This window comes from Capra hircus, chromosome 2, assembly GCF_001704415.2.
Source record: "Capra hircus breed San Clemente chromosome 2, ASM170441v1, whole genome shotgun sequence".
Classification (NCBI taxonomy): Eukaryota; Metazoa; Chordata; class Mammalia; order Artiodactyla; family Bovidae; genus Capra; species Capra hircus.
The window spans coordinates 116675105-116690571 of record NC_030809.1 but is presented as its reverse complement, the minus strand read 5'-3'; the positions used below and the strand labels follow the sequence as shown (position 1 = coordinate 116690571).

At 47.3% G+C, this 15467-nt stretch overlaps 1 protein-coding gene across 2 annotated transcripts in view; it reads left to right on the top strand.

The window, feature by feature from the left end:
- NFE2L2 (nuclear factor, erythroid 2 like 2) overlaps window positions 759-15467 on the top strand; it is a 32634-nt gene continuing 17925 nt past the window's right edge. Inside the window, exon 1 of one of the 2 annotated variants that reach the window (XM_018054369.1) lies at window positions 759-977. In XM_018054369.1, coding sequence (XP_017909858.1) covers window positions 933-977 — 45 coding nt within the window. In that variant the 5' untranslated portion in view covers window positions 759-932. 2 annotated transcript variants of the gene reach the window in all.

Here is a 15467-nt window from a genome sequence, read left to right as displayed (position 1 = left end):
ATGACACGTTTGTAATATCGAACAGGGTTAAAAATCGCCATCTATGTTGTGGCGTGTGCACTCTGGTGGGAAGAGAATGCTCCGGATGGGCAAGCTCGACTGCTCTCCGATCCAAAGAGACTTCTCCATTCGCCCTCGGGGACTGAAGCCTGGCCAGAGTGCAAGGCGTGGGAGTAAGTGGAAGGCGATCAGGGTGACCGAGCACGAGCTCCCCGCGCGGTCCACTCTTCCCCCGGGCCAGTCTCACTGGCTAAGCCGGAGCGAGAGGGCAGCTCGCCGTGAGCTGGGCCCAGGTCCCGGCTTCCGGCCCCCACCCCCCGGGCTGGCGCCACTCTCGGGCGGTGGGGAGAGAGAAAGCCGGGCAAGGTTCTGCAAATCCAAAGCAGGGAGGCGCAGCTCCGATATCATCGCCTTTGCCGAGTCTCCAAGCATGTTTGTTTCAACTGTTTAAACAGTTTCAAAGCACCCGAACCCCAGCGACCTTCGGCAAACGACTCAATCCCACGGGCGGGGAGCGATGGCAGCATTCTCCAGAAGGGCAAACTGACAGCGGAGACCGGGGAGCTACGGGGGCCTTCCTCCGGCACTCTGCCTGCCCGCAGCCGCCCGAGACCCCCGCCCGCAACTCTCTCCCGCCCCAGGACGGCCAGCTTCTTGCGTCAGCCCCGGCGAGGGTGGGGGATTTTCGGAAGGTCGGCCCGGGCGGCTGGCTGGGGAAGGAAGGGCCTTGGGCTCTCGCCCCGCCCTCGCGGGGCGGGAGGCGGAGCGGGACAAGAGCCCGATCGGCGACTCCGGCCAAGTCGGGGAGCAGCGAGTTCCTAGGATCCCCCAGGAGCCGCCGCCGCCACCAGTACCGCCGAGTCCGCTCCAAGCCTCGGCAGCCGGAACAGGGCCGCCGTCGGGGAGCCTCAAAGCACCGTCCCCAGCTCAGCATGATGGACTTGGAGCTGCCGCCGCCGGGACTGCCGTCCCAGCAGGTGGTGCCAGGACGGGAGCAGGGGCGCAAGGGAGCCGCGGCCCGGGAGGGACAGCCGCATCGGCCTCTTTCCCCGTCTGTGGCCGGAGCTCGGACTGCAGCTGCCGCGCACACACCGGAGCCGCCGCGCTTGAGCTGGGGCCGGGGGAGGGGAGTGGCGACCCCAAGGGTTGCGAGGGGTATGGGAGCGCGGGGAATGGTGTGACTGACAACGCGCCCGCAGCCCCCGAGGGCGGTAGGGTTGGGGTTGGGGGGCTACGCCAGCGCGCGTGGGGGCGAAGGGCGTTTCTAACCGCGTCCCCGGTCGCCGGAGCCGAGATGCTGGAGCCGCGGCGGGCCCCCTCTCCGAGTTTGAGCGGCCGGGAGGCAACCGGGTAGGAGAGGGCGGACACTGGCGGTCTGAGCCGGCGCGGCCCGGCCCTTCCGGGGCTGCGCGGCTCCCCCGCCTCGGAGCCGGCAAAAATGTGCCTAGTCACGGGGCCACTCTCGGGGGAACTGAGGTCTCCGGGCTGGGACCCGGAACCCCTCCTCTGCCGCTGCTCCTCTGCCCAAGACCTCCGCGGGGGCGAGCCGCGGCGCTCTTACCCTGCTGAGGGTTCTCTTAGGCAGAGTGATCAGTCACTCCAGCCTTGCGATCGCCCTGAGGCCGCTTGGCGAAAATGCCCAGCTCCCAGGGTTGGGGCAGGAGGAGGTCACCAAGCGCCCAGCGCACTCGGTTTCCCCGACGTACGGCGATCGAACCCTGCCCTGCGCGCCGCCTCGCCCCGAGGGAAGGGTTCGGGCTCTTAGAACTCTGAGTCGGCCCCTAGCAATACGCCGGCAAGGGCGGGTGGGGCGGTGGACTCTGAAGTCCGACGCGGCTTCGCCCCCCACCCCACCCCAGCTCCCCTGGGCTTCTCGATCCCGGCGCTGTGCCTCCCGGTGGCGCACGCCGCGAGCGTGGTCCCGGCGCCGTGACAGTGGCCGGTTGGCTGTCACGGCCGCCCTCAGAGGGCCCTTTCCTGCTTTGTAGCGTGCAAACCTTGCCGCGCCGGGGCCAAGGGACAAGTTGGAGCTGTTGATCTGTTGCGCAATTGTTATTTTCCCTAGGGCGGCTTTGTCTTTGGATTTAGCTTTTCGGAATTGCAATTCCAAAATGTGTAAGGCAGGATATTCTGTTCTCTGCTGTCAAGGGTAAGAATTTCGAGTGTAGATTAGCATTTCTGTTGCTTTTAGGCTGTTACTAAATTTTGTGCTTTCATACATTGTTTCTCTTTTGGGTGCTTTATGTAGTTTTCCTTTTCTGTTTGAGAATTTGCCTCAATTGCTTTCCTGGTATGTTGCTTTTGAGAGGGCAGAGGGTGGGACAGCTGTGTCTCATAAAACTTTGCTAACAAGTTCTGTAAATGTCGCAAATGTGGAAACAAGTTTCTGTATATATTTTGTAGGGACTTTTTAAAGGAGTAGATAGTTTTATTTCCAATTTGTGCGTGTGAATGCGTTTTTTGGAAAAATATTTAGTTCAAGGAAATGTGTAACCTAATAGGAACGGTAAATATATTTAAGCTCTTAAACGTCAAGCTTTAGACTAATCCTGAAGTAAGGTTTTGATATATTGACAATGTAGTGATTGTGCCTTTTTTTCCCTTTGAAGCTGTTTGTCTTGAACTTTCCCCCAGTAGTGATTAAGACTGTATTCCTTCCTCCCCACGATATGAAGAAATAAATTGTGCTTTCCGATTTAGCTGCTGTTCAGTCCCTATAGCCATTTCTTTAATAATCTATATGACCAAAGGATATATGATGCTAATGGACTCTAGTTTTCCCAGATTCAGAAATGTAGCCTAGAGGGTTATATTACTGAAGTTTTTCTTTCTTTCTTAACTATATAATTTACCATTCCATATACAAAAGTGGGTAAACATCTTTACTGCTTTTTCTTTTAAATGTGAACTTTCCAATTATGTTTGTTAAGGTAACTCCCTTTCCACCCTTTGTAATCAGACCTCAGTTTGCATATTCGAAGAGTATAAAAGAAAATGGAATAAAATTTAGAGTTAATGTCATGCCTGTAACTAAGATTCATATTAAATCTTTGTAGTCCAGGAAGATTTGGACAGTCATAAGTGGATTCTAACCTCTTGTCAAAGAAACACCAGACGGGAGGTGGTACAGGGGTAAAAGTTCTCACCCCTTTGTGCAGAGGAGGTGTTGATGAAGAGCAGTAGTTTTACATTCTGAATTTCCATTAGCTTCTGGAAGGAATCATCCACCATTTTCAAAGCTGTCTTGGAGAAAGTATTTTTGCATATGAGGAATGAAGTTGATCTTGGACTAGGTAGGTAACTTCCAAAGAAAAATAAGGCATCCCTCTCATCTCCAGAAGGTTGAGCGAAGAACAACTTGACTTTTTAGATATTTGGAAAAAAACCTCTTGAGAGATTGTGAAAGATTGTAGAAGGATAAAAACGTAACTCACATCAGTCTGCATTAAAAGTAGCATGGGCCATTTTGGACTCTTTCTTGTCAACTTGGGTTTTTATAAACAGTGCTGGGAGGGGAAACCCCAAAATCTGACTTTCTTTAGGATAATCAGGAAGAATTGAAAACTAAATACATTATTTGTCTTCATTTTTATTCAGGACGAATTTTACTTACAGAGCTACATGAGAAAAAGAAACCTCTGTGGGCTAGAAGCACTTTTTTTTCCCCTGGGAATTTCCTCTCTACTGGCAGAACACATTTAAAGGGGGGTTTGCGTAAATATTTCTTCTTTGATTTTTCCTTCATCTGGGGTTAACTCGTCAGTGCATATTCTTGGATTCAGGAGTTTGGCACTCAGATAATCGTAGATGAGTTATTGGACACTTTTACTTGTGTGCTAGGCAGTACGATAATTGCTTCACATGTATAATTTCACAGTCACCGTGTAGAAAATACTGTCTCCAGTTTCTAGGTGAGGAAAGAGGCATAAGGCAGCCAGAGTCCTGGGTCCTGGTTAAAGTGACTCAACTATTGAGTGGCAGAGGTGGGATTCAAACCCTGGTAGAAGGACCCCACTTCCGAAGTAGACCAAGACTAGTTAACTTTAAACAGAAGGAAACTCTTACACTTGTAAAAATGGACAAATCGAGAAAAACTACAAGAAGGACGGGTAGGAATTTAAAAGATTAATCTTTGCACCTTTTCCAGTTACCAAGAAATTTAATAACTGTGTTTGTGAGGGGTGAGGTCGACCTTGAATACAGTGAAAGTAAATACAACCTGAAACTTTTAAGAAAGACTAAGAGGCCTAGCGGGGTTTGATTTAGAGAGGCAAGACCATTTCTTAATTTAATAATAGTTTTTAAAATTTCTGATATTTCAGCAGTATCTGAGATTCTGCCTTACATTTTTCAGGGACTGTTTTTCAAATCTCTTAGCTCCTGGTGACTTTAATTTTATTTGCCTTGTTAGTTGGTACATTCTTCTGTTCCATTGGTTCTTTTTATCTGGAAATAGTGGTCAAAAATAAGTTTCGTAGTGAAGATGTTTGGTAGTGAATATGGTGAAGAGTGGGACAGACAGGGTTACACCTGGTTGAAGGAAAGTGGAGAGAATGGGGAGAATTTGACTTGAAAACAACTAGTGGAAACCTGTTGGTTCAAATTAAACACTCATCTCCTGTTTCGGCATTTCTGAACTGAAGCAGGCATAAGGGCTCAAATCTGTCTAATTGAAGCCTTCTTGGGGTTTTGTGACTAGTACATTTCACAGTTTAATACTTTATTTCTTAGTCCTTATCTTTAAACTGGAGAAAGAAATGGCAACCCACTCCAGTATTCTTGCCTGGAGAATCCCATGGACAAAGGAGCCTGGTGGGCTACACTCCACTGGGTCGCAAATAGTTGGACACGACTGAGCGACTTCACTTTATCTTTAAACAGGTTGTTCTCGGAGTTATTATTGTCTTGTTTGTCTGAGTTAGGATGCTTCAGGGTTTTTAGGATTCAGTGGGTAATTTGCCTAAAAATTAATCTGACAACTAACTCCCAGCATATTTAAAAGCCTGGCCCAGCCACTCCTGAAAGTTTGCTGGAATCTGTTGTTGCACAGCAGGGTTGTTCGTTCTTTAGTTGCTAAGTTGTGTCTGACTTTGGGACCCCATGGACTGTAGCCCGGCGGGGTCCTCTCTCCATGGCATTTCCCAGGCAAGAATACTGAACTGGGCTGCCGTTTCCTTCTCCAGGGGATCTTCTTGATTGAGGGATCGAACCCCTGTCTCCTGCATTGGCAGGGACATTCTTTACCACTGAGCCACCAGGGAAGCCCACCCAGCAGGGTGTAGAAGGATGAATGTACTAAAGGCAATATTCAGCCAGCTTCCTTCACCAGTGGCTGCATGTTTAAGTGTACTGTAGAATGGAGACCAGAGCTTATATTCTGATAATACGATTTCTATGAGTTTTAAAATGTAGTTACCAGCTGCTTTTCAATATGCTCTAACAGACATTTATTAAAGGGGCTCTAAGATACAGACCAAGGCTTCTTTCATTGATAATGGTATGTTTTCTGGAAATGAGAGCAAAAAATACGTTCAAGTGTATAACATTCCCAAAAAGTATTAGCAAAATACAAGTGTTCTTATACTAACTTTCCCCGCCAAGACAAAGCAAGATGGCTAAACAAAATCCTATCTTGCCTGAAGTTGGAGTTTTCTCTGTGTCAGCCCCTGCCACAGTAAACACTTTTTAACTATTATTATGAAGAATTTTAGGAACATTGAGGATTGGAAGCACGTTTTTAAAAACTGGAGTGTAATTGCTTTACAGTATTGTGCTAGTTTCTGCTGTACCACAGTGCGAATCAGCTATAAGTAGACATGTGCCCTCCCTCTGGGACCTCCCTCCCATCTCACCCCTGGGTCGTCACAGATCACCAAGCTGAGCTTCCTGGCATATGTCCTATAACACCTTCAAAGCCTCATAAAATCTTTCTCTGCGTGAGCATGTAAGTTTATTTGGCCCAAACTGTGGTAGAAGTGAAGACAAAGCCAGGACATAAGAGATACTTAGAGCACCAAATCCATCCTTCAAAGACCTTGTTGGTAATTGAAAGTCACTATCATTCAGCAGCAGCCTGTATCTTGCTTTTGCTGTTGTTCTTGTTGTTCGGGTGTTTTTGGATCTCTGGATGGCTTGTGGGGATCTTCCCTGACCCAGAGAGTGAACCCAGGCCAGCAGCGAAAGCCCTGAATCCTAACCACTCGGGCCACCGGGGAATTCCCAACAGCCTGTATCCTGAAGGATTAAAAAAAAAGCCCTGGCAGTGCTAAGTTAGTCATTCTTTTTCTCACAAACTTCGATGATTGAGACTCCCAGCCCTGTGACATCGACAGCGTACTGATGAGATCCAGCCTCTCCGTTGCTTTTCTTCAAATCAGAGAAGAATGATTGGGCAATAAAAGAAAACTGTCAGATGATTTTGGCTTTGAAGCCTTCTTCCAAACTTAAGAGTTTATTTTCTGCATTAGGCAGTTCTCCTCAATCACTTTTTAAAATCTCCGACACCTGTCTTATATGTGCAGCTGTTCTTTCTCTCTACAGTTCGATTGTAAGTTCCTTGAGAGCTGGGCATAGAATTTATATTTGTCTCTTCTTTAAATAGATTTACGAGATGTAAGCCCCATACAGTCCACCCATTTAAAGTGGACAGTTCGGTGACTGAGTGTATTCAGACTAGTACAGCCATCACCACATCAATTTTAGAACATTTTCATCACCCCGGGAAGAAACAGACCCATTAGCACTCACCCCCCATTTCCCTTCAGCTCTCTTAGTTCCTAGTAACCACTCATTATACTCTTATCTCTATGGATTTGTCTCCTGGATATTTCATAGAAATGAAATCATAGCCTGGCCGGTTCTGTGTGACTGGCTTCTTTAACTTAACATGTTTACATAGTTTGACCGTATTGTATCGTATATCAGGACTTTGTACATTTTATTGCTGAATACTATTCCATTATATGGATACACTACATGTTATTTGTTCCCTCTTCAGTTCATGGCCATTTGGGTTGTTTCTACTTTATATATATTTTTGCTCCTGATAGCAAAAATATATGGTTCTTAAAATGTGCTATATGTTAGAGTCACCAACCGTGTTTAAAATGCTGATGCCCAGGCCATATGTCTTGTTAAATTAAAATCTCTGTGGGTGGGGCATCAGTATCTTTTTCAAACCTCTGAAGGAATTCCATCATGCAAGTAGATTGAGAACCAGTGTTCTGGAGGAGTTGGCATGGTTTTTGGTACCCGTGAAAGGTATGTCCAAAAGGATTTAGAAAATCTGGTTAGGATGTTGCTTAATTCATGAAAGGAAGTGTTTTTATGTTTGATCACTGACCTTCACAGCCTTAAGATTAATAACCTACATCTGAGAACTGTGTTTAAGGCACCTGGTGAATGTTTGAAATTCAGTAAATATAACTTGCACTCTGTAATCCCTCATGGAGATTTGGGTGATAATTTTAGTAGAATTCCTCTGTTTGGTCAGGAGTGTGGTGACTGATAACCTGCAGTGTAGATTATTTGGGAATCATGTAGAGAAGGCAGTGAGGACCAGTGCGAGGCACTGGGGAGGATGGAGAGCCTGGAAACTGGGGTGCAATACTGCCTCCGCCCACGAAGCTCCGAGCTCTGCATTCCTGGGCCTCCTTATCTTCCTCCAGTAAAAAACAAAAACTTCAGTCTGGGACTCCCCTGGCAGTCCAGAGGCAAAGGCTCCAAGCTCCCAGTGCAGGGGGCCTGGGGCTAGTCCCTGGTCGGGGAGCTAGATCTCACCTGCCGCAACTAGACTCTGCATGCTACAGCTGTAAGATTTCTCTGTTTCAGAACTAAGACCCAGTGTGGCCAAATAAATATTCAAAAACAAGAACTTCAATCTACAAGGCCACTTTTATCAACTCAGCTTCTTGATTCTCTGTATATGCTTCGTAAAGTCAGCTCTATATTATGACCACAGTGGCTACCATTTGTACTTATCTGGATGGTTTCTGGTTTACACATTTGGAAACGAGGGCTAGCTTCTGAATTGTTTGCAAGGCTGTGTGTGTGTGTGTGTTGTGCATCACACTCGAGGGTATGTCTCAGCCCTGCCTTGTGACAGCGTGGGAACAGGCCCAGCAGGGAGTGGGTGCTCCAAGCCGGCACCCATTTCTTTCGGTCTTTGGGCTTCTCTTTTGTGCGGCCCATATCCAGTCTTTCCCGGGCCATCACCCACTGGAGGGGTACAGTTAGTCTTCCTTTGAGAGCTGTCTGCTTTTCTAACTCTAGTCATCAGTAGTTTGAAATTCTTTTAATATGTCCCTTTTATTATTGCTTTAAGATTTAAAAAGCAGTACACTCTTTCATTTATTTTGTGCTGAATGACATACATATGTGTTTGAAGTATTGATACCTTAAAACAGAAGAATTTTGGTGTTAACAGTTAGGCTATATGCAGTGCAGACTTGTATTTCAGTGAGTGATCCTTACTGTTAAATGCCCTTTCCCTCCTTTGCAGGATGGAGCCGATGTTCAGGGTGAGTAATGCCACTTCACCCCTCGTGTTTGTGTGGGAGGCACGGGCACTGTTAACTGTGTATGGAGGTGGCCTGCTCAGAAACAGTATAGACATTTGCTTCACTTCAGATTTTATGGCCTTTTGTCTGCTCTGCAGGCAGAGCCCAGCCTATCCCCAGGGAATTCTGAGGGATTAGACTGCAGGGAGCAAGGATTGATCCGGTTCTGTGGCCTTCTGGGAACAGAATAGGAACAGAGGTGTGTCCCAGTGTCGCAGGGTCAGCTTAAGAGCATGTGCGATTTGCTGCTTGGTTTTACAGTCCTAGAGCAAGGGAGCCTTGCTACTATGGCTTGAGAGTATTGAAGGACCCTGAATTTTTTTGACCTAGCCCCTCCAAAATTATTTTATTCATTACAATCCTGGCAATGAAAACCACCATAAATCAAAACTGTCATTTTTTTTTCTTGCACCAGGAAAAGCTGTCAGGTTTGGAAGACATCATTTTGTTCTTGGGGCTTCTCAATGAGACATGATTGAAACGTCCATTGAGAAACCAACTCCGGAGGACAAGAGCTGGGGCAGTGAATTTAGTGTTCGCCTGGCTCCTCTCCTACCCCCAGCTCCTATGTTTTTCCTCCTTGGGTTCCCAAGCTGAGACCAGGCCGAGAGTAAGAACCAAACTGTGGGATCAGGTTTCACCATGTGCTAGAAACTTCTTTACCAGGCTGTATGTTTGGGAGGATCCTTGGGGCAGTGGAGATCCCAGGTTACCTTTCACTTGGAAAAAGGTTCTGGAAGTAAAGGCGGAGAGGTTTAAGATTCCTTGTAATGAACCCGGGAGGGATGCGGCTCTTTGGTCTCTTCTGTAACTCTGATTTGCTCCTGAGTGTGCACCTCGTGTTTGGGTCCCTCATGTGAGGAAAGGGAAAAGCATTTGGGACATTCATTTGTGCTGTGTTTACGCTCATTGTCTTTAGTTCTTTAAACCACCCTGTTAAGGTAGGTTTGTTGTTGTTGAGAAAATTCTTTGGAGAGGCTAAGACGCAGTCCAGAGCTTGGTTTAAGAACTAGAAAGCACAAGTATTTCAAGCAGAAGGATTTTATATAAGAAATTAATTATACAGGTGAGCTGAGAAACCAGCCAGCCAGCCTCAGGAAGCCACCTGCCAATCCTGGGGCTGGAGGGGCAGAGAGAACAGGCGGAATTCAAGGAGCTGGGACCACGGAGAGGGGGCTCTGCCTCCCATCCTCAGCCTCTCTCCCTCTCCCAGAGCCTTCGTGGATTGTAGTTGGGAAGGGAGCCTGGGGACGGAGCAGGGGCAGGATGGGGAAGGGATCTGGAAAGTGTTAGTTGGTCAGTCATGTCCTACTCTTTGTGACCCCGTGGATCGTAGCCCACCAGGCTCTTCTGTGCATGGAATTCTCCAGGCAAGAATACTAGAGTGGGTTGCCATTCGGCAAATGACCAAAGCAATCACGTAGCTGGTAAGAACTAGAGCCGGGATGGGAACATTCTTTGCCATCAAAGTCCTTGGACTTCTCTCCAAATCATCTAGTGCTTTGCCTTTGGGGCACTTGTCATGCCTGCTTAGGGGCAAGTGGCATGGGCATCCCGTAGACCACAGTGCCTTCTGTATTCTGACTTCCACAGCGCATTTGTGCTGTGTACTCCTTCTGGTGAGTGGAGCGCAGCACGTGTGACCACAGAGTAACTCAAAAAAATGGAACGTTAGAAACTCCTCTCAAGAGCGCACAGGTGGAGGGTCCAGTCGGGCAGTTCCCAGACTTGACAAGCATCCCACCGTTGCTGTTTCTGTGCCCCTCCCCCCATGAGGTGCCTCCGAGATGCCACGGCGGGATTGATTATATATACAAGTTTTTGGTGTTGCTGAAAGATTTGGGCCTCTGGGTCTTGAACTTGGGGGGAGGAGGTTCAGAAAAGAGGGAAAGTATCTAACAGCAGAGGGAACCTCGCATCTCTTCCTTTGCTCTGGATAAATGAAGCCTTTTCTCTCCAGAGAGGTGTGGGTGGATGTGGTCCCCTTTCCTCTGCCCCGTGGGACTCTGGGAAGCCTGCGGCCCGCAGGGCATGGCGCTTGCCCTGTGCTGGGGCTTCCAGAGTTCACTGGATAACCACATGTTGTGCCTTCAGGCTGCAGTGCTGGTGTGGGTGCTGGCCAAGATGCTAATGGAGACTGAGGGGACAGTCTTTCCCCCTTCAAGTCTGCAAGTCGCAATGCACTTGCAATGTCGTAAAGAGAACCCGCCTTTAGATGTTTGAAGACATCGGAATGTAGGCAACTGGCAGTTTCAGGAGGAAGAAAAGGAGAAAAAAATGAACATTTACTGAACAGCTGTTAGTACTGTACTAGGTCCTGGACACGTTCTCTCTTACCTGGTCTTGATAAATCTGTGTCGATGGCGGCTGTTAACCCTTTTACAGACAAGGAAACCTATTCCAAGAGGTAAGGTAACTTGTCCAAGGCCATGCTACTCTCGCTGGCAGGACAGGGATTTAGAAAGTGTAATCACTGCCGTCCCTCTTTTCTTTCTTTCCTTCCTTGTCTCATGATTCTGGGTGTTTTGTTAGATGCTAAAGCATGAGGGGCTGCTTTACAAAGATTCATCAGCTCTCAGGAAACCTCAGGATATTCCTTGTTCTTTGCAGGGAGGCCCACAGCCTCCTCAGATGGCAGGCTGTTCACACCTCCTTTTCTGAGCTGGAAGGGGTTAGAGAGAATGCAGAAAGTGATGAAAGTTCTAGAAACCAGAGGGACCAAGTATATTTGATTTATTCAGTGTCTGTACCAGCTCCTTTAAAACAGAACAGTTTTATTTGAGCCGTTGATGGTTACCACTGATATTTACCCTTTCTCCAGCCCATGGCTGCAGGGGACTGGCCCTAAAAGATAAGCTAAACGTTTTTAAAAATTTCAAGGTGACATTAAAAGTCCTATGCCATCTCTCTGGGTCTTGACTGTCTTTTCTGCCGAGTACTTTTTGAAGTAGTTTGAGAAGATAGTAAAGGAAGCTACAGAAGAGCTGAAGAGGTTGAGCTATTGTGGTGATGGATGGACGGTTTAGAAACAAAGGCCAGAATAGGGAGGGAGGCAAGGTTGCCCACTTTCTTATCCTTTTCCTGACCATCAGCTTGAGGGAAAAGAGCTTAGTGTCCTCTAAGAAAATACACTTAATCAGCATTTATATTGAATTAATTGTTATATTATCCAAGTTACAAAATGCCTTAATGCATATTGGCGAATCCTTTCGTATCTGTTCTCTCAAAATCAGTTTTATTGTTAACTTGAAGGAGTGTGTTTTCCAGATTCTTGAGGCATAATATTTTTGTTTTTAATCAAGTACCCAAAGAATAATTTGAAGTTGATTTTTCTGCGACTAGTAGCTGTGGTCATAAGTGATATTAAATATGAAACCTTTGTTAACATAAGTAATTCTTTAACCCCAGACACCTTAGATACACAATGAAAATGCTGAATTCTAAGCCTAACTCTAACTTACTCATTCCACAAATATTTATTAGGTGGTAACATGCCCTAGGGAACTTTCAGGGCATGAAGTTGTTTTAATCTTCCAAGATAATGTAGCAAATATATTGTCCTCCTTGAAGGACGTTTGCTTCTCAAACTGCCCCTCCTCCTCATTAATCAGTCCCTTTGTTCTTTGTACACCTGGATTTTAGGGCAGGGCATGTCTCAATACTTCATGAGTATAAATTAATCTCTCTCTCTCCTGATTAAGGTATGACCTCCTGTAGGGTAGGGATTGTGTCACAGTCATTTTTGTAACTGGTGGCTGGCACCATGCCCGGTGCTTATTTAATAGTAGCTGCTCAGCAAATGTGAGACCGTGTCTGTTACTGCCCTCTCGGAACTTGATATTTTTAATCTGTGGTAGGTGAAAGGACACAGGAGAAAATGTCGCTTCCAACTGAGATGCTCAGAGGACATCCTGGAGGAAGTAGCAGTATATCTAGTTTGTTTTTTTGTTCTTTTTTTAAGCCGGTAAGATTTGTTTTGGTTCAAACTGCAGTTGGAAGCCAGAGGAAGCATGCAGGCATGAACCGGCCTGTGTCAGTGGGTTGGGTCACTAGGGCTAAAAAGATGAACGGGCTGAAGAGGGCCTTCGGTGCCCAAGTGTGGTGTTTCAAATGTATATGAGGCATCTGGAAATCACCGGAGGTTTTGGAAAGGGTAGGACACATGAGCTGGATGTGGACAGAAAGTTTATTATGGCCTCTGCTGGGGCAGGTTAGGGGCGGAGAGATGCTGATGCCTTGGCATCAACCCAGAACTAAGGATCTGTAATTAATACTCCAGTTTGGGACTCCTTTGTTAGCCTTTTAAGGAGAAATGTTTTAATCCCCCCATTTTAAAGGAGGGAGTCGAGTTTTCTCTTAACATTAGCTCCATCATGAAACCATTTGTGCTCAAGTTTGCACACCCTGCAGTTCCTGGGTTTTAACAGAAACTCATCGCCAACGTATCCATCACTCCACTGAAGAAAGGAGAGGAAGGAGTCAGAAGTTGCCGGGTTGCCTTTAGGATGGATTGTTTTCTTCCCTGGTGACACAGGGGGGAGTTTCTCTCTTCTTGCCCTTTCCCACGATCCATTTGCTGTCACCATCTTCATTCAGAGGGAAGAGCGTCATCCTTGCCTTCCAGCCCCAGGGATTAGCAGTATTCACCCAAAAATGAAAACACAGACAATATCCTGTCTTTTCTTTCCCATGGGCTTTGCTTCTGTGCCTCCCTGAGCTAAGAGAGGTGGGCATCTTGCAGTGTTGGCGAAGGCAGCTGCAGTTTCTGGGGCTCTTCCCACCGCCAGCCAGGTGCTGTGTGCCTTTACATACTAATTTTGTCCTGTGGACTCCTTACTCCACCCTGTGAGGTATGGAGCCTTATCCCTGATTTGTAGGGAGAGAACCAGGGTCCAGAGAGCTTGAGTGATAGTACAGTGGGATTGCCTCAGTTTCATCATCATTAGATGTGGATGAATCTATGTCCAGTGTAGAATTACGAGAACTGGGCATGAGATCTGGCCCACGGTATAGACATGGCAGCTCTGAGGATTGTTACCATAAGTATACATCTTCATCGGGGATTTGAGTGTGTGGGATCTGAGATTTCCTTGGCCCAACTTGAAAAAAAATCCTTCCCTGAATCCACGCCCCTTGTCATTCTTTGCTGTAAGCGTCTCATTCCCCTGTGGCTTGTTCTGGTCTCACGTCAGGGCTGATTGTTGCAGAGACAGAAGACCAGTCTGTGGCAAGGGACACAGAGGGGCCCACGCTGCCCTGTCTCCTCTGTGGGGCCCTCTAGCCTGTCGGTTGGATGTCCTGCTTATGTGGACTGATAAGCCGTCTCTGTGAACTCCGTCGCAGACACACTCCTTCACTGGTTGTAGAACTTCTTACTCTGGGGTTCTGAGCCTAGAAATGGAGCAGTGTCCACAGGCAAGTTGTATAAACAGAAAGAGTTGGCGGGTAGGAGTGCATAGGTGGAAGGTTAAACCCAGCTGTGGGGCTTCCTGGCGGCTCAGTGGTAAAGAATCCCACTGCAATGCAGGAGGCTTGGGTTCGATCCCTAGATCAGGAAGATCCCCTGGAAGAGGGCATAGCAACCCACTCCAGTACTCTTGCCTGGAAAATCCCACGGACAGAGGAGCCTGGCAGGCTATAGACCAGAGGGTCACAAAGAGTCAGACACAACTTAGCAACTAAGCAATAAAACCCAGCTGTGATCTGAGCTGGCCCCTGTGGCCTTGCCCTCTTCCCAGCCCCAACCCATCTTTTAGTCTTCAAAGATTAAAATACATCTTTGGTAGTGACTGCTGCCAAGTAACTCTTTAAAAAGGCGAAATGGCCAAGGGAAACACCTTCCCATGAGACCCACGAGGGAGATAACATGGTGAAAATGTTGACACCTACTGCCCTTCCTTGTTGCTATGTGATGGGTAATCCTTTTTACGATATTTTTTATTGTAAATAAAAGCTTACTGGTGATACATAAATAAGTTTGGAGCTCACCTTCTATTTTTCATAGACTGATTAGACCCAGAAGCCTCAAAATTAGATGCCTCTTATGTTCATTTGGGCCTCCCTGATGGCTCAGCGGGTAAAGAAACCGCCTGCCAAGCAGGAGATATGAGTTCGATCCCTGGGTCGGGAAGATCCCCTGGAGGAGAAAATGAAAACCCACTCCAGTATTCTTGCCTGGGAAATCGCATCCCATGGACAGGAGCCTGGTGGGCTATAGTCTAAAGGGTCTCAGTCTGACTCGACTGAGCGGCTGAGCCCCGCCCATGTTCATTTGACCCACGCAGCAGCAATTGAATGTATTGGGAGCATTACTGCTTCACCCCTGACATGTCCCCTGTATTTTTAAGGGGCACTCACATACCTTTTCCCCACATGGAAAACAGTTCTGTGAGGACAGGTGTTAGTCTGGGTTTTCCCTTACAGCCCAGAGCTCCCTGTATAGTTTGCCCCGGCAGGACAGCGGTGTGCAGCCTCCTTGAAGAGGCCTTGGGTATGCTGAGTCAGGCCTCTGTTCTCTGAGTGATCCTGTAGCACAAACGGGGGGTGGATCTCGCTGTGATGAGTTCTTAGAGGCGGGTCTTCAGGCAAGATCACTTAACCTCTCCATGCTTCAGTTTCCTTGCCCCACAAGGAGATGATAATACCACCTTCCTTGCCAATTGGTTTGAGTACAAGTGAGGTCATGGAGATGAGTGCTTGGAAAGTACCGAACACGTAGAAAGTGCACGAGAAATGCACTCACTGTTATTAGACTGTGTCACGCTTGCCTTTACCTAGCTGTAGAATACTGACACTGTGATCCTTCCTTCTCAATCCTAATGTGAAGGCTCACGAGGTAACTGACGTCCTGACGTATTTATTTAGCAAGCTAACTGAAAAGATTTACCTTAAAGAAAGTTAAAGACTCCT